At 32.0% G+C, this 21031-nt stretch overlaps 1 protein-coding gene and 1 non-coding gene across 2 annotated transcripts; both read right to left on the bottom strand.

The window, feature by feature from the left end:
- Positions 1-659: 659 nt before the first annotated feature.
- Positions 660-741, bottom strand: Trnap-agg (transfer RNA proline (anticodon AGG)). Its single transcript has one exon. It is a non-coding gene; the product is annotated as a tRNA-Pro (tRNA).
- Positions 742-13011: 12270 nt separating this feature from the next.
- Positions 13012-19367, bottom strand: LOC127835144 (uncharacterized). The gene is made up of 3 exons (XM_052361448.1): positions 17245-19367; positions 16164-16286; positions 13012-15553 (listed from the first exon to the last, which is right to left on the bottom strand). The coding sequence occupies exons 1-3, from the start codon at positions 19355-19357 to the stop codon at positions 15489-15491; spliced, it is 2301 nt and encodes a 766-aa protein (XP_052217408.1). The 5' UTR covers positions 19358-19367; the 3' UTR covers positions 13012-15488.
- Positions 19368-21031: the final 1664 nt, after the last annotated feature.

Genomic DNA, 21031 nt, shown 5'->3' with positions numbered 1-21031 from the left:
ATTTTCTTAATCAGTATCATTTCACTGAACTACATGCAAATTTTTAGGTAGTCTCTCCATGCTTTTTAAAGAAATATACTGATTTTTCCAAAACCACCCCCACACTCGGCTTATGTCCAGTTTATGTGCACCCAAGGGGTATATGACAGTTCCATAATTCATCCCGATTTCCTAATATAGGCATGCAGTTGGTGTGTACAGATGCAGTAAAGGTGTTTTAAGTTTAAACAAGATGAAAAAAGTTTTCTTTTACAGACATTTATTTTTTATAACTTGTTATCTATGGAAGAGTGCCATGACATGTAAGTGGTTTCAGGCAAGTCGAAATTGGGTTGGTTGAAAACAAAGTGTCATAAAATTAAAAATGGTATCATTTAAGTAATATTTTGAACTTAGGTTTTATAGGTACAGTATATACAGCAAAAATACCAAGAAATAGACAGATTTACCGTCTACTTTTTGAAATAAAAATAAAAATGCAACATGCATGGTTCGTATTTTAGCAGTAAATCACCCAATTTAGCCATAACGTTGTTTTAATTTAAAAAATTGAAGAATGTGCATTAAAATTACAACATATTTAACAATAAACATAGCTTATATGCCATATCAAATCAAATAACGTTAGAAAAGAAATAAAACGCGTCGCAAAAAGTATACGTCGTCGGCAGGATTCGAACCTGCGCGGGAATATCCCAAAAGATTCCTAGTCTATCGCCTTAACCACTAGGCTACGGCACCTAATATTAGGCTCTTCATCCTTCGAATAAATCGCGGGAAATCATTAGAGGTGCGCTATCTTAAAGACTATATATGAGGGTAAAAAGCGGCTACAACAGTTTTACACTCAAGTCTCGATATTAATATAGTTTTTGTGTGGCGTGGCCCTATATGTCTGGAACAGTGTCCGCAACAGAGCGTTTGTACTTAAATGCTATGTTCTTATATTAAACACTTACTAACATATTGCAGTATGAGTTAAATTGTTGACCTTTAAACTCGTTAAAATACTGAGTTTTACAAAGCTGTCGTGACCGTTTTAATGCAATACATTCCACCTCGCACGGTATCAAGGTCAGTGCACGGTCAGCCTGTCTTGAGATCTTCATTGCAACGATATTACGTTACTTATGCGAAACAAAAACATCCGAGGCGATGATCTCCGAATGTATCGTTTTGGTATATTTGTTGTTTTTTTTAAATATCTAAGCTGTTAATTGCATACCTTAACTTTAAAGTGAGCATAGATGGGCTAAGTGCGAGATTTGGCGCGCCGATAAACTGGTTTACCCCCACTCTCCCCCCCCCCTACCTCAACTAAATGCTTCGCATAGACCGTCCCAATGCGCTTACGCCGGCTCATGTTCTATGGGCTTTTAATGTTTTGTTATGTATTTGAAACTCAACGGGTTACTTGCCTTCAATACAGGACTTTCGTGCTTTTGCACAAATTTCTCTCCTGATAGTGTTGCTGAAATAACATTAGTCCTATATTGTATCAGTAAGAGTAAATTTCTGGTAGCATCTGTATTGTAATCCATGTGAATAGGTTATTCTCACTAGAAAATTCACATAGTAATATATAAGGCACAGCATTTTATTATGGTAATTTTGTTCTGTTGGATATATAGGTCACAAATTGTACACTGCATGATGAAGTTTACGTCTGTATATGACAATGCAAATGTGTGGAAAAAAAGCGTCATACTTAAACAATTTAATACAAGAATATAATTTTACTACTAGTGTATGGTATTAAGAGCAAATTGTAATGGTACTATTGCATACTCATGTATATGTTTAATATTATGCATTTTTTAAACCTCTCTCTTCGGTAGAATCTATAGTTGGTTGTATAACACTATTGTTGATTTATTTTTAAACACATTAATGTAGGTAATATAGGTGTATAGTTTATTATTTACTGTTATTATGTAGTTTAATGATATATTTAACGAACCGAAAATATACGTCATCATGACACGGGGACGATTGGTATGTGGTACAAAATTATATATCCTTAAAATGACCTTGACCTTCAGTGGGCTTCATTGGTTTATTGTTAAGTCTTCTTCCACAAAAATAACTAGCTGTTTATTTTATTTGTTTTATATATCTTAAACTTATGTTAAAATATATGACCACCTAATCTGTCGTTTGGCGTATTTCTTGCAAAATGTTCGCAATATCTATCATTAGCATCGTATATGTATATGTATAAGTATATGTAAGTAATACACACATTTCTCAACTTATTGATAAAATGCGTTTTCAATGATGTTTTTATTGAATACTTGTGTTTACTATTGAGACTGATGGTCATCTATTCGAAAAACAATATTTTGAATATCTTAATGATGTGAGTGTTGGATCGCATGTTTGTAAACTATTTTTTTTTTCATGATGTGAAAAAATCCCAGCAACTAGCTTGTAAGCTAATATTCATAATTATATATGTTGTGTTCTGCATAAATATATAACAACGTGGATTTATGAGTGGTTAATACATAAACTTGTCTGGAGTTATAAGCTATAATAAGGCGATAAATGGTTCATGTATTCACACATTGTTACGTTATTCATGTAATGCAATTTCATCGTACATAATTACAATTCTTAATTCAAGGAACAATACATTGTGTGTCTCACGAAATCCCTTTTAAAGAGTGAAATCGATCCATAACATACATCAATATATGGACATTAACTTTACATACACTGATAATCGAATGTTGCAAATATGTACCGATTTAGATACAATTTAACATGTACTTGGAATAATTCTTAATCACAGTAATATGCCTTAAAAGGAAATGTACACTATATCACCATAGCAACAGTGTGTTGTAATGTACGGGCCAATTTTATAAAAATTGACAGCTCTCTTTTATAAGAAAATGAGTGACAAATAAGCAAGATCAAATGTTTATGTGGCGCTATCAAAAAATACTATTTGTTTAATGGTTTGCTCAAATCGTTGTGTTTTTTTCATCAAAATATACATTGGGGTTTTATGGAAAATAACGTCAGATGAGTGTTCGGAGCAGATTGGACACAACTGTGAACCCAAAAAGCAATACAGTCATTTACAATATGAAAAAATAATGGCTATTAGTTGCAGGCATATTAATCAAAAAGACATAATAATGACATGGAAACCATTACAGACAATCATATTAGTGGTGTACCCTAGGGCAGAGTAATAGACTTTTTCAAACAATTTACAGTGTATGGAAAAGCAATTAACATTGAATTGGTTAAATTCTGTCAAGAAAAACATTCATAATAACAAGAGCTTGTCACAGAAGTGACAAATCCCCGCCGAAATGTGTTTGCTTGTAGGACAACATTTGTTTTAGAGAGTATAATAATATTCGTAAAACATGGCACCTGTGTCATCTATTTATATTTCAAGGACCAATAAGTTATATAGTGTTGGAGTTATGCTGTAGAGAATAAAATATATGGAAATGAAAGAAAGGAAGGTTATCAAAAACTAAGACTATAAACAGTTACTGTTCTTGATCACTGTAATTTTCCTTAAACTCATCTATTAATTTTACAGCGAATGCTTCATTGTTCAAATTAAAATATTATTGAAAAATTAAATAACGGGAGACATTAAAAATTGAAAAGCTGAAATTTTTACTATGGAATTAAATTAAATAATATTTAAAATCATAAATGAATAGAATATACATAAAAATAAAATGAAAAAGGGACACAAATAAAAAGCTACGGCCGAAAGAGTTATGGTTCATGTTCACTGGACTTCTCCAAGTTGCAATATGTTTATATTTCTAGTTTTAAGTAAATCCCTTCAGTAGATTAAGAGTTATGCTCCGGACAAAAATTTACTTCGAAATTAAATAAAAGGAGATAATTAAAAAACTAAGGTAGAAAGAGTTATGGTTTTTAGTCACTGCACTTTTCCTACTTGCCATCTGTTCATTTTTTCAAGTTTCAAGCCAATTTCTTCAGTACATTTAGAGTTATTCTCCAGATAAAAATTTACTTTGAAATTAAATAAATGGAGATAATTAAAAAACTAAGGTAGATAGAGTTATGGGTTTTAGTCACTGAACTTCTCCTACTTGCCATCTGTATATATTTCAAGTTTCAAGTAAATCCCTTCAGTAGATTTAGAGTTATGCTCCGGAAAAAAACATTTACTTTGAAATTATATACAAGGAGATAATTCAAATAGAGTTATGGTTCTTGGTCACTGCACTTCTCCTAGTTGCCATCTGTTTATATTCTAAGTTTAAAGTAAATCCATTGAATAGATTTGGAGTTTGCTCTGGACAAAGTTTCGGACGGAAGGACAGATGGACGGACGGACGGACAGACAAAACCAATTACTGTATCCCCTTCCGAAATTAATTTCGGCGGGGATAATAGCCAAATACTTCACGCATCCAGGCGACTTTAGAAATATATGCATAGAGACTTTAGTTATGTTGCTTTCGCCAATAAATGAACTGCTAGAGCTCGCCAATATCAACATTGCGCTGACCTTTGTGCATTAATATGCTAAAATGTCGTAACGAAAAATATATTAGTTTCCCTATTGGAAGCGATTTAAATCGATTCAAGCGTACCGGTGCCTGACTTAGGAAATTATTTTGAACTCGTTAAACTCGTGAAAAATGACCACGAAGAAAACCGAATGCACATGAAGGAAACAATCAAATTTCACGTTAGAACTAGTGTATGCTTTCTTTGAATCAATGTATATGAACGTGCTATAATGTTAAAGAAACACAGTATTTTTCAGTAAAATACAATAATTACAGTAATCAAATCAATATGTGAATTTGCGGACAGCCCTTAAAGAAGAATACCACAACAGGAGGTATAAATTTCCACTCATTAAAAATATATCGAAAAATATAGAAAAAATAAACATACTAACTAGGGATGCAACAGGTAAATAGGTTAACCTAATAAATGATCGGTTAATTAGATACAATTAGTATAAAAGGTTGAAATGAAACTTTTAAAAATAAATCAAATTCATTTTTCATGGAAAAAATAAAGCAATTTTAATTCGACATTCCGCCAAGTAACGCTATTTCCTGCTTAAAAACATACAAAGCCAATCGTGGGACTCAATAACGTGTCCATTAACCAAGAAGAGCAGCAATAATGCAATATTATACAATAGATTTAAGATGAGCCTCATGAATTTTCGCAAATTATTTGAAAAAGTGTCCGTAAAGAGATCGAGGAAAAACGAGGATAACAAAACCAAGTGCCTTCGTTAAGGTGTTACATAAAAATCGGCATGACTTAGCTTTTACCACATACTGTGGTGGTGCAATGAATAAATGAAGGGCTCGTTGACCGAATGTTATAAGTTTGAGTTTAGCGTTTTTACTTTTTTAAACAGGGTCACTCATTTTTACTGTTTTATTACAAATTCTTATAAATTAGATTAGCACTCGGTCGCATAACAATGGATAAGTGAGATATACCATGAATTATATATGTTTGTATTTGGCATATTATGTTTAAATACCATTTAACAGCGAACTATTTCATGTGAAGAAATCATATATATATATATCGTTGAATGCAACCGAGAGTTTGTTTTCAAAATAGCTCTGCTGCTAATACAACATTGAAACAGACACCCAAGTATCCGAATTGTTGACCACTGTATTAATTATATGCAGACTAAACCATAGGGAGCTTGTAAAGTTTAAGATCTCACTGCTGTGTTCACACACGTGAAACAATAACATTTCCGCGTGGAAATTGCTAAGCGTGTAGGACAAAACTAGTCGTAGAAAGTCATGTGTATTGATGCCTGCCTTTTCAATTCGGATACGAACGATTGTCCGATAATAATAATATAAAAGATGTGAGTCACAGTACTTGATCGAACGTTGGGTTGCTTTTGCCCGAGCCACAGTTATGCTATCCTGTTTCTTATTGTGCATTGCGCATTTCGTAGTTTGGGCGTATCTTACGCTCTGTCAGCACATTTATACCCATGTGGAAGGCCTAAACATAATTATACGATATAATTACTTATCTTGCTAATAAAATAAGAGAAAGCAATGATTTAAAAGGTGTTACAATAGAATACATAGAATAACTCAATTTGCTGATGAATCATCTTTACTTCTTGGTGGATCACAACAATTTCTTAATTGTACTTTACACATGCTTATAAATGAATTTTCAAGATACTCTGATCTAAAGATAAACTAAGAAAAACTGATTTAACTTAGACAGGCTCTATGAAGTATCCTACTAGATCAATAAAAACTAAATACCCACTTACATGGGGTGCTTCTTATTCAAAGTTTTTGGCAAAGTGTTTGTTATCAACTAACAAAAAGTATAAGGTTGAAAAGTCATTGAAATCTTAGACGTATAATACCGCTTGGAAAAATAAGTACTGTCAAAGCTTCCTAATGTCTATGTTACATAATTATGTTTTGGTCAAATCGATCATATACTTAAAACATTATGAGTTGTCCAATTTCTAAATTTTATATAGAAATTATGTGACATAGACACAACATTAGAATTCAAATACACACCTTCATATCAGTGGAAAAAATACATGTTCTCCCCCTACTTACGTTGTGAATTTGTTGACATCATTTAATATATCACACGCCATAGAGGGTGGCACAATGGCAACCTGAAAATGTGAAACCCTATATTCGCCGTGTATCACCCTAAATATAGCGTGATATTTATTTTATGTTACCGACCACATACATAGGAACTTATATATCAATCAGCAACTAACGAACTATTTGAATCATGTGTTTGATAGAATTTATTTCAGGGCCATTGGCTTTACATAATACTTAATATAGTTATAAAACGGATACATTAGCCTTCGGTACTTAAAAAGCGGCATGAACATAAGCATGTTAAGCTTTATGTGACGGGTCATGTTTACAAGATTACGTTTGCTCGATAAAATACTTTACACCGCGAAACTGTTTGTGTACAGAGAATATGATTAATTCATTTTCTATTAAAGGTTTTAATTGGATACTTAAAATACAAAATAATACTTTTAGTATTACATTAAATGTTAAACAGTATGAATACAATAATAAAAGTCTATTTTCAGTGACGACACATTTTAGTGAAAACTCTACAAAGTTGTGAAACTGGTTGTGCTTCATTTGTTGTTAACAACGTTCGGATCCAATTTAAACACTGGTGTCGAACATTACTTTTGAAAATCGGATACAGAATTGAACAACAAATAGATCTACATGTTCGATTCAATTACGACGATTTCGAAAAACATTTTTTTCCTGCTCCAAGTTTTAGAAGTAAACAATTTAACAGAAATGTTCATTATGTGTTATTACGCCAAAGTTTTTTTAAAAAGTCCGCTCTGTTGCACAAAAAGACCGATTAAGCTAAAAATAAGAAATTACGTAAAACGTTTTGCATTTAAAAAGTTTCGAAAGTTCTTGGAAAATCATTATTAAATTATAGACGTATGTTTCTTGGAGGGTCCACCATCAAACATGTGCACAATGTTCCGCTTTACTGCACAAGATGGTCACTATAGCTTATATTGCACGACGTTTTACAGACATGTTCTTTTAATAAAAAAATTACCTTACATTTTCGTTAAGTTTTTCATTTCATTGTTAAATGATATTAAGAAGATTAACTCTTGCTGATGTTCTATATCTACCGTGTATTATTTATTTCCCGTCATACTGATTGTAATAGTGTATGTTTGCTTCACTTTACATGTAGCTATCGAACCAGTAACACGCAAAAAAGGTATACACAATTTTGGAGTTCTTATGATAGATGAACAAATAATTATAATGACCAACATTATAACAATTGAAATTTGTCATAAAGTTTCTGGTTGATTGTACAAAATACAAGGTAGAGCTTTGCCAAACTTTTAAGATCGGCTCTACTGAAAATTATGCTGTATTTAGCTTAAAATAAAATTGATTGCTTTTACGAACGCAGTATCGAATTTCAAAAGTTTTAATCCAACCTGGACTTGCTTTCTCATTGGAAACAAATAAATCCGGATTAATGAGGTTTCGCATTTTCACATTTCATTTTAATATCATATATGTATTTAATAACACTTTGCGTTCTTATATTTGTTCTGAAGCACGTGTTTGTTTTCTCGGATTTGTATATGTCGATGAGCTGTATTTGCATAAGCTTTTTATTGGTATTTGCTCTATATTGGATCCTTTTAATCCTTAAAATCAAACTTAATGCAAACTCCATGCAAAAAAATAGAAAATGTTACGGCATTACACACACTCGACACGTGATTTACCAATTTAATAGTATAACAATACGGTTTTGATCGATACAAATTATGAAACTGTAGCTGTATTGGCAAGTTAGGAACTCTTTAAAGGAACACAAACACCAATATGAAATCAATTGCAATCTTACAATTGGTATTTTAAAATATTTTATATAAAAACATGTTTGATGGCAATTGTGATGATAATGACGCATATGATGATGGTGAATAGGATTATTATGATGTAGATGTCTTAGCCTATGTCAAAGATATGCATTATAAATGTTTGCTAACAATTAATGAAATGCATAAATATAAGTTGCAGTGCTAATTACATGCAAAAATTGTGTTCAATATGCATGAAGCGGGCTGACTATAAATTATATATTCGGTAAATTTCTCGTACTCGTTCATTTGCAACCGTTTAATTTAGCGTACTATGTACAAATAAATACGCAGTTTCAAAATTTCTGTAAGCATTTGTCTAAGAAAAAAAAACAAGCATTTTAGCCAATTCTTAACGCCATGCAATACATTTAAAGGCTATAATGAAAAGAATGTCTAAACATTTAAACCACTGTTGTTAAAAATGATGGGAAATTATTCCGCTTGTGATTTTTATGTTATGTTCTTTTAAGCTAATAAAGACTGGTTACAAATGCATTTCCTTGTTTCCTTTACCAAATTTCAAACATTAATTAAACATTGATCGACTTTTGTAGAACAAAAATTGGTTTAATACCATGCTTATAATAAATGTATAATGTACTACATAATAAAAAGCATGCGGTATTTATTGGAATATTAAAGCAATACGATCTTGTTCCTTAACATTACATCTCTAATAAGGAAAACATTATGTATGTGCTTTGGATATGTTCTTTTTAAAGTCTTGTTTTCGTTTATTTGTTCCGTCATTTAAATAGTACTTCAGTCATATCAGGACACATTCACACTTGTCATTAATAAGCTATTTACCAGTTATAAGGACACAAACACAGTCCTGTATTATCGTATTTGTTTCGTAATACATGAAAGATATGCCATTTTGTCGGACTCGTTTGCGGAATGCGCAATACAATTATCACTATAATATAGCATAAGTGTAAACGTGCATTAGTGCGTGCGTAAGTGCGCCTGGGTTCTTTCGAACTTAAATTTCATTGTCCACAATGAAATATAACAATAACTTACCCAAAAATATTTATAATACGGACACGACAAGTCTTTTGTTACGCTCTTTTTCAAACCTAAAATTTACAAATGACGTGTATTAGTCAAATAAAAATTCTGGGCATGATCCATCTTGTATAGACTGTAACTTCAGGATAAAATATCACAATATTAACACAAAATGTTCAGAATGTCAAGATGATGTATATGACCCATTAAATATGTAACAAAATTAACTGCATCCTATAAATAATGCTCGACATGGTATAAAGTTTTATTTTTTTTGAGCATTTTCCTTAACAAAACCAACCCATAATTACACAAACACACACAATCGGCAGTTACTGGGATAATACTTACACTTAATTGTTCTACGGGAAAGCAAAATGGCCACAAAAGTAATGAAATGTAAGTTTTCGTTTAACCACCCGTAAGAAAATTCAAGATATATATTAAGGTTTGAAGTTTTCATATCAACTAAGCATCCGATTTTTTTCTTTGGTAGTTGATATCATTTAAATCAGGTGTGCATGTGTGTCATTGAGTATTTATTTGTAAATAATGTCCCTTGATTGGCAGCTTAATAAAAACAAAGTCATCATCAACACATGTGTGTGCTATGGCACGACCATTAACATCATGTTTAAGATGGATTTTTAGCAATTGCTTGGAACATTAGACAATTCATTTAAAAAATGTTAAACACAAATATATCGTTAATGTTTCCAGTTTCATGTATGATAAAGTTTTACCTGAGAATAATCGCAAGGATAATATTAGGCTAAATGATATTGCAGCAAAACTGTTTGACATTTCATTTTAGAAAAGTTGACACTATATGTGCATCTTAATCTTAACAAAGGGAAAGAGTTCGTATAAATTAAGATTTTAATTAAATTAATTTTACCGAAAATAAATCTATAGACTTTCACGCATCCATTCTAACAGTTAACTTTCTGAGTTAGATTTATTTGCAACATAATGAAGAGTAGTATTTACTAGATTAGTTTAGAGGGACACAAAAATACCTCCACCTAATCTATTAGCAAGTCAACAGTTCGAAAGTTCAATACAGCTATCATAGAGTTAATGGTTTTTAATTGAATGTGTTTGAAGTATATTTGTTATCGGATCATGGCAGCTCGGATTATGATGACACTATTCAAAATTTGCTTGTCAAGTTCGTTTACTTTCGTAAATGACTTTTTATGTGCATTATTTCTTCCAAGTCCTATTCAGTATTGCATGTTTTGATATATCGAAGATTTAAGTCAATTTGGACGATATTAAGAAGTTGGAACCTTTCAAAATTGACATTGTGCGGAGTTTTCTGTTAAAAAAATACACAGTTCAATAAAGACAAAACCGTAATACACACTTTGAACAATTTTTATATTAAAAAATGCAATTTTTAAACGACTTTCATTCGAACAAATTGAGGAAATTTTTTACCTGTTACATGTATTTAATACTTAGTGTTTCGTAAAACAATTTTTGGAATCATCTTGCGCGTAGTTCAAACTTTTATATAAACCGTAAATGTTTAACTGAAGATAATCTTTCATGAACACGGCACAAGCTATTTTATTCAACAGAAATAAAGCTTTAACTTTTCTTGATGTTTCAGCTGTATATAAACCACAAACACGTTCGAGTCAAATTAAGCAGTTTTGCAGTTTGTCTTGGCTTCATTCCTCGTATTCGTGCATGTTAAACAAACTGATCTGTATTAGCTTCATTAAATTAATTTAAATGTCCTCTAGTCCATAATCTACTTTAACAATGAATATGTTATTTATTATGAAAACAGTATACTTAATCTAGTTGCCCGAATTAGAACTTTCGATTTATTTATTTACAATCATTCGTTTATGATTTATTATGTAGCTATTTGATTTTAAATTTTCACATATAATCTTATACATGTATATGAAAGCTTTAATTAAATTGTGTGTAACTGTGTACATCAACATGCATTCATTAAATAATTCAACAACAGACACACGGTCAATTGCACATACACTAAATTAACTAAATTACAAATATAGCCGTGAAGTGATGATACAAACATACAAACATAACGCGTCGTCTTGCAAGGAAAATAAGAATAACGAAGAAATGTGTTAGTTTCGCGAATTTTCAAGCGCATACATAAGTTTGCCTACAATTTATTTATATAAACTTTAAAGTTAAACAATGATTCGATGCCATCACTTCCCAACAAAACAGTTTTAAAATGATCTACGTTAAAGATTTACGGCCGCAAGCTAACTAATGGGCATTTCCGATTGATAATATTGTTATTAAAAACATAACATGTCTTGAAAAAAAAGACAATACACTTTGAAATTAATGTTGCTTTTATTTAGGTAGTAAATAAAAAATTACTGTGCACAACATTCGCTCTTTAGTCATTAGCGAGAATTTTAGAACACCAGATTGTTCGGATACCAAGAACCAAATTTTGTTTACTTGCATTATTATATGGAGCCGTACTTACGTTCGGCGGTCTGTATGCTATACGATTTTTATTATACCCACAATGGGAGTACATGTTATTGTATTACTATAATTGTACTACTCGGCTGAAACGACGATTTTGGTTAACTGAAAAACAATAATTTGTGTAATGGGAATGTCGATGTGTTTTCTTGTCTTATTATATCGTTTGAATAACAAAAACAATTAAAACTGTTACTACCGATTGAATCGGCTACAGTCGCAACAGCGTGATTGGGAACAAGTTAAACTGGCGACAAAAAAGTGAAACCAAGAAAAAGAAGATGAAACCAGCTCCTTAACCAAATTGCATTCAAAGCTCCTTAACCAAATTGCATTCAAGACACCTTATATATATATATTAAATTATGCTGCAACTTAATAAACGAAACATTTTAAAATAATTTCACAAAACATTGGTGTACTTAAATTACAAATAAATGAAGATTATTAACAAACATAAGCTGCGCCAAATTAGCGTCTGTATTAGACATCAGCAACTAAGTGAATCTGTGCAGTGACTTTAAGGCTATAGGTTAAAGTCAAATTGTGACTGGTCTTTGCATAAATATATACAGGTGTTTTGAAATATCCGTATTAATAATGGACTTATTATCTTAATGAAGAATTGGCTAAGGATAACGATCACGAGGGCCATGTTTTACATACTGTATAATACCTTTATAGTTACAAACATGGATTATGTTTTGATAATTCGCAGTCTTGTATTTAAATCGCGAACATTTAACTAGACATCAGTGTGGAGTGGTGGCTATTAACGGTAATTGAAACGTTTATTTAACCCGCAAACAAACTGTTTGCTCGCCAAACTAAGTTTTTTAAATATCAATTGTATTAAGAGTATTATAATTTATTGAAAATAATCCATCATCGATGACGCCATTACCATATGACACAAGTTTTAGTTAATTTAGAAAGCACATAGTTACACTAGATTAATGACAAAACAACGCTTTAGGTCGACCTGAAATAGAAAGTTAAAATAAAACATAAGAAATAAAACGAAAAGAACAAAAAACACATTAAGTACAAAATAGAGCATACAGATCTTATTGTTTATTTCACCCAAGTACACAAAACATACAATAAAGGCAATATAACAAAGCAATATTGTTTAGTAAATTATAAACTACAAACTATAAATAACAAACATTGCTGTCAGCGTTTCGACACAAACGTAAGCTACCTCACCAAAAATAGCATACTGAATTGTTTATTTCTCATCCATATGCTTTAGGACCGGAAAAGAACATACAAAGCATAACATACATTTTCAAATCTATGTAATTAAAGGTTTTATATATAGTAACTTTATATCACGAGCATGATATTGCCGCTTATGTAATCAAAGAAAGTGATCATAAATTACGTCCGTTTTTAGACAGAGTGCCTTTACGTACAATTTGACATGGTTTAAAGTATGCTTAAACAGTTTTACGTTGTTCAGTTATCCGCTAAATAAATCGGTAACATTTATAGGATAACCGGTAAATGTTTTTGTAACCGGCTTCATCTCTGTATCAATATCAGTCAAAATGCAAATTTAAACATTACAAACGAAACTCATGAATAATATGCATTACTGTAATAATGAACATAAAAATTGTGTTTTATCTTAACTGCACATTCACACTAACTGTGTTTAATATGTTAATTAACATACAGAATATCATTTTAATATACATTATACTTACACTGAATATATTATACGGCTATGAATAAAATTGCAAGACTGTAAATTATTCTTTGTATTACAAGAAAAGTATGTCGAACAGACCTAAAATGATAATGCATTCAATTCAAAATTAGTGCTTCATAAGTATCTACAAGTATTCTTAACAGTATTCTTTATAAAGAAAATTAATAATAAAAGTGAGGGAATAGATGCTTGTACATATTTTTTTTAAGAAAAGAAACTATAAATAACCATGTTAATGTGGATGATGTTAGCAAACTTGTGCAAGTTGTTCTTGGAAATAACTGTTTTTATTTCAATAATGGTACTTATTTACAAACTATTGTTATGCTTTTTGGGGGTAAATTTGAGAAAGAACAATACCTCTACTAAACCACATATTTGGTTTAGATTTTTGGATGACATTTTTATGATATGGAATGTCTCTTTAGAAGATTTAAAAACTTTTATTAATACTTTAAATAACTTCCATTCCACCATAAAATTTACCTCTAATATATCTCAACAGTGTATATCTTTCCTTGATGTATCTATATCAAAAAGTGAATTAGACACTGTGGTTACATTTTTTTTGTTAACTCACTAATATGCATTTATACTTAGATTTTACGTCATCTCACCCCATGTCCTGTAAGCGGAGTTTTACATATAGCCAGGCAAAGCGCTACAGACGTATTAGTTCTGATGATGATGTATTTGATCAGTCCTTATCTAGTTTATTTGAATATTTTAAAAGGAGAAATTATCGAACAAATGTTATTGAAAATGGATTTTCTCAAGTGAAAAATATGACACAGGAAAGTGCATTATGTGTTACTTAGAGAAATACTGATTCAATAATACCATTTACTGTATGTTTTAACACATCAATTCCTAATATTGCTAAAGTTTAACACAAAGACTGTGATTTGTTAAGGTTATCAAACAAGGAAAGTGTTAAGTCTTTACATTAACTAAACTTATTTTGGCCTATAAAAGACCTAAGAATATTCGTAACAGCCTTGTAAGATGTTCAGTGTCTTATAACAGTACTGATATTCATTTATCGGCTCAATGTAACCGACCAAGATGTACACATTGCAATAATATAAACATAAGTTCAAGTTCCAATAGTAGTGTTATTTGTTTATCGTATGATTTACGCTAGGATGTTGATTGTACTTCGCGCAATGTAATTTAATTTATTACATGTAAAAATGTAATAAACAATGCGTCGGACAAACTAATCAGAATGTTTCCCGCAGAATGAATAGCCATAGGTTTGATATCAGAAATTGGTCAATAAATCCTATTTCACATGTTACTTTCACATGTTGCTATACATTTTGGATCCACTGACAATAATTGCACTTTATCAGGTTTCTCTCTTGTACCTATTGATTTTGTTCAAAACAATCTAGACCGTTTATGCAAAGAAACATATTGCATACATAATAGTATATTCTTAACATAATAGGTATAACCTCAAAATAATTTTCCAAAGAGAAAAAAATGAAAATGTCCGCTAACAAGTCAAAATGAACTGGTGTATCACACACAATAATGACACATGATTTACAGTTTTAATACCTATGAATTAAATGTTTTGGGAACATTGAAATTAGCTTTTCTATTAGACCATTATATATATTGTTGGGTGATTTTAATAAGTATCCGTATCAACCGCGTTTTAAATGTCTTAATTATCCCTACTGGGCAACCCAAAACAAAATTCTTCTCGCACAAGTACAACAAGACATATCATAAGCTACACACATTGTCACACAGAAAATGCAAAGAAAATAGGAAACGATAAAATTGTCGATATTATATAGCGTCAAGCATTTATGTTCGATCTTCGATTTGGAAGATTTCATTCATTATTGCCTGGGCATCGGGCTGCGTTTCACCTATAAGATAAAGTAACCATGAAATCATAATGTCTATAAATATATACGACATTTGCGCAAAATGGGTAGGGCAGTAAACCAAAAAAGTGGAATACAATTACAGTAAACTGTGTACAACCGCAAATGCGTTAGTTGTTAAATGTATTCACTGTCCCATATGGTCTATGTAGATGAAATCACCGTTCTTTATTTCACATGCTTATCCTGCGTTTAATCCTGCATTTAATCTTACGACCATAAGCCGGTTTACAATTACTAATTGTCAACATCTGTCTACACCATATGATTAGAACCATCACAATTGTATTATCCTAAGTTTGCGTAAAGATCTATTATCGCCCATATTCAAAGTGTAATTGTAATAATTGTCTTATAGGACTGGGGAACACAATATATCCAAAATAAAATGTACGCAGCACAAAGCACTGTTAAGGTTCCATGTATTATCATATAATTATTTATTTTGCAAGGCATTCTGGTGATGTATTGCAACATAATAATTTGACATTTTTTAAACGAAGACGTTCGAATGAAGTTTGTATAATATCAAGTAACAAAGTAGTTACCAGAATGAGAACAATATTTAATATGCATACAAGTTGCAACTAACCCTTTTCAAGCAAATCGGATAATGCTTGTCTAACTATCAATGCATCGTAGCCCATGCTTTGAACAATGGCAGAGGCGTCCGACCGCATCAATGATTCCAGTTTCTGTGATTGTTGTGGTTGCACTGAAAACAAGAGATCAATAGCAAAGGGCAGGTTTAAATTTGTTTCTATTACTTTGAATGCTTATGATGGTTTGCTTTTGATAAGTATATGATGCTACAAATCGTCATATGTATGAAAAGAATGAAATACAATCGAAACCTGACTGCTCGAACTCGCCGGGACCGACAACAAAAGTTCGTGCCATCCGGAATTCGAGCCAATCAATTTATAATTTATAATAAACTTATGTTTACTAACATCAATCTGCAATAGATTTGCATATATATATATATATATATATATATGTAAGCCTCAATTTAGTATTTAGATCGGAATGTGTACATTGCAATGACTTATAGGGGCTTATTTGCTGCTTCTTAAAGAAATATTTTTGTTTTTCGTCTGATACAAGCAGTTCACCAACCTTACATTATTAGCTGTCAGGAAATTATTAACAAAGACGGTACAATGTATCACCTGGTGCACGAAATAAATCCGCGCGAGATAAAGCCGAAGTCACTTGTGTCAGTACCTCACCAATTTGTGAATGTGATTCGCCGACAATTTCGCCAATGTACACAACTACAAATAATGTTTTTTCATTACCGCATGTTTATTCACTGTTATAGTGCGTTTTTTAATTTGTTTTAATGTTACTGTGGCAGAAGTTTCATTTTCAGATAATAATCATTTTCAAAAAAAACTTGTGATAAAACACACTTTTCGAAATGGACCATAGTCTTTTTACATTTAATATTCTTAAATATTTAAATTTCATTTTATTCCAAATATATACAGTATTTAAAACAGTATCGCAATACCATTATACAATCAGTCTAAGCTTCTACATCATTTATCCGTGTCAAACTAATTATCAATTTCTAATATAGACTTGCGGGAATGCCGTAAAATTTTGGACACCTTTTTGTGGAATTATAAGACTGGACATAAAGTTGAAGCGAAGAAGATATGCTTTACCTTGTTCTGCTTCATCCTCTGATGGCTGCACTGCTTTTGTGTTGATCACAGGAATCCTAAAGTTGTCTTGAGGCACTGAAATGCCTGTCTGGAACTGCGGTCTACATGATGAGGCGGTTTCACAACGCGACATTTGTGGCATCATGGATTGATATTTCGCTAATTCTCGTGTACTTACTGGTGGCTGATACTCGGGTAAAGAGGTGTCGCCACGTTGGGACATGGTAACATTTGGTACATTTGTTTGTCTTGGTGCATTCTGACTTGTTGGAAGTAGTGAACTATGTGGTGGGATATTTCTTTGACGCCCGCCTTGAATTTGTGCCATGATTTCTGTCTCGACGTGTGCTGTTACTTCCTTTGCTACATTGACGGTCGAATTGTCGATATGAAAGCGACATGTTGGTGAGATATTGCGATGTACAGCGATCGGATCGTCGTCTGCTTTCCAGTTGCTTATACGTTTATAACAGCAATAGCAAATAACTTCATCACTGTTCGATGCGTAGTAAAAGCCAGCCTCAGCATATTTCCTGACATCGGGCTTACCATCTTTTGGAAACATCCTATACGTGCAACTCCTCAGAAGTTCAAAGCGCATACTTTCTTGAGGGGGGACCGGTTCACCTCTCACAGTTGTGTCAACAATCCGCTGCAGCTGTTCGACTGGGTCATCTACCTCTTCTCCACGCATAAGGGGTAAGAGGAATAATTCTCGTGGGCCTTGTGCGCATGTACAGCCTAAGTGGTTAATAATTTGCTTAACTTCTTGCTCTACTGACATTTGTTCTGAAAGTTTAGTCTCGAATTTAAAATCATTCAATACCTTGTGTGTTGCATGGGCATGGGCATGTTCAGTTATAATTTTTCTCGACTCTTTTTTATCGTGTTTTCTCAACTCATTCAATGGATACAATGATACATCCTTTGGAGTTGGCGTGTCTTTGAAAACAATGCAACGTAAATTTGATGTGTCCCACGAGGCGTATAAATTCGTCTTCTTGGACGGTGCATTGTTTATAAATTTTGACGAAAGTATTTTAATAACAAGACAATCTGTTGTTTCCGTTGGTAAATATTTTCCGTCATCTTCCTCCACGGGAATTCCCTCATGATTTGACTTTATAGACACGTTTACTTTGCTTCTCATTTCACTTTTCGACATAAGACATTGTTCACACATCGAACGCATTTTCTTATTTGCAATAGAATTATAAGTTCTTTGATTTGTACCTACTAAGTTCGAAACAACGTTGTATATTGGACTTGATTCTTGCAAACGTTCTTCCGTATCAGATAGACCTACAGGGATATCGACCAAGGGATTTTTTCCGTGGCTTTCATCAGGTCCACAGATCCAGGTTTTTCCTAAGGATTTTGTCTGGAAATAATTTTCTTTTGATTTATCGCTTTCTTGATATTGTTTTTCCGGTTCTGAAATCAACTGAAATCCTACGAAAATCAATTTCCGACAATCTGTTTGACCGGTTTTCTTCCTAAGCACATCTTGATTGGAAGATTTATTATTGCCATGTGGCGAATTATTATCTTCTTTCTTATGTAAACAACATTCGGCTTTAAGTGCTTTGCCATCAGGTGGACCTTTAGGTAAATCGTTATAAGCATTTGTATTTGTATTTAACCCCGTCTTTTCCTTATAACTATTGCCGGTGTTCTCAATAGCATCGGTTGTATTCAAATCATCTATCGTTCTTCCATTTTGACTTGTCATATTGTCGTTATTTATGAACATACTTGTAGTGTCATTCGTCTGATTATCAATATATGCTGTTGCATTTTTTGAATAACCTGGCTGTTTAGCAAGATTGTCGGCTCTGTCCTCATTTGCATCTGTCGAAATAGTCTTGTCATCCGCTGTTGCCTCGGAAAATTCGTAAAAACTATTCGCAAAGAAGAACCCAAAATTCAGGACAAACATACGGAACCTTGCAACCAAACTGAAAGCTAATTGGAAACCGATGTACTCGAGTTCTTGTTTCGAAATGCACAATTCTGAAAACACCACCACAATCGTGTTGCACTTTATAGGAATATTTAGTAGAAAAAAGAAGCCGTCGCCTCCTAGTGTCCTATTTATATGTTCAGTACTCATTCTCTTTATGTTGATCCTGTGAATATATAAACTAAAAATAGATCTGTTAAATATCAAGGCCTTTGGAACAACATGAAGAATTATTCAGCGTTTGTTGCTACTATTCATTTATGGTAAAGAACCACTATATTTTCTTCCTAAATTGATGAAACTTGGTCAGAATGCTTATCTTAATAATATCTAGGACTAGTTTGAATCTGAGTCACGTGTGTTTAAAAGGTAGATCACAATGTCAAATCCTTATAAAAACTTTTAAACCACTCAGGAAGCCACTTTTATGACAAAATGAAGATGATATTTTGTCAGAATATTTTTTTCTTGACAATTTTAAAACTTATTTTTAATCTGGGTCATGCGTGCCCCAAAAATAAGGTCACCATGTCAACAGGCTTAGAAAAGCCGTGATATCGCGCTAGCAGTCAGTATAATCATTCGATCATGATTACATTTGATTTGAATGCTTATCTTGACAATATAACGGCCATGTTTGCCTCTATTTCAAATGTGGTTAAACCACTAGGTCATCAGGACAGTGACATTAAGTTGAGCGCTGAAGGGCTGTCATGTTTTTGAATTACAACCAGTTTTGTTTCAATGCAATTGATGTCTCGATTTAAATTCGTGTTTGATCTATACAGCCATGAACATAAATACATAAATTATTTACTAGTAAGTTATGTTTGACATGCATAAGTGCATATGAAAATCTATTATTTCACATTAAATGAACAATAAAGAGTTTACTTACACCCAGGTTGCCATCAGTGAAATGAAAGTGTGGGTTTTTATCACTGGGATTCCGAATACGTGATATAGATAGTAAATAGTAGAAACAAAACAAAACATAACAAGGACATTACATTTTTGCCAAATATCGGTTAATATTACATTGCTTTGTTGACTAGTATAGTAGGCTTGTTGGTTATATTTCGTGACGCTCGAATCTAACAATACATTGAAAGGAAAATAACATAAAAAAAAAACGACAATAGTCTTTCAATAAAACCATAAAAATATAAGGAACTTTGTCACAGATTTTCGTATTTTCTGAAAATTATCATTAAATATGTTTAATAAGAAATCAATTATGTTTTGAATAGTCTTAACTAATTGAAATAGCACGAAAAAAGGTTAAATAAAATATATTGCCTACTCTGAGATTCAAACCAGTGGGAGCAAAATCAAAGCGCAACCCCTGCGTCAAAGTATTGTTCACATTATAGAGAAAAAGCGCTACAAACATTTTCTTTAATTACCTATCACCAACTATTATCCATAACTGAATTAACAAAGGTAACATTTTTGCTGGTTATGAGTGTTATTTTTTTATTGATTATGTGTATATTTTTGTGTGAATCTTTGACAATTATTTTTAAAATAGTCACTTTACAAAATTGTTATTAAGCCCCTTAGAGCATAAAACATAGTTTCAAAAAAGTGTTTTCATTGATTAAATAAGCACTCATGCAAAACTATAAATTGTTGACATTCCGAACGCGATAATTCCAGTTGTGTGTATTTCTTGTTTGCATAGACGCGCGTAAAAAGTATCATTACCGAGCGGCCATTTGTGCTCCCAAGCGCAAACGTGATAAAATTATTAAAATATAAATTATTTTAAAAGTGGCTAACCAGTTTGTTTAACGAGTGAATAAAATATGATCAAATATAATA

Source organism: Dreissena polymorpha, chromosome 6 (assembly GCF_020536995.1).
Source record: "Dreissena polymorpha isolate Duluth1 chromosome 6, UMN_Dpol_1.0, whole genome shotgun sequence".
Taxonomy (NCBI): domain Eukaryota; kingdom Metazoa; phylum Mollusca; class Bivalvia; order Myida; family Dreissenidae; genus Dreissena; species Dreissena polymorpha.
Note: the sequence above shows the minus strand (reverse complement) of the source record. Positions and strands in the feature narration are given on the sequence as shown.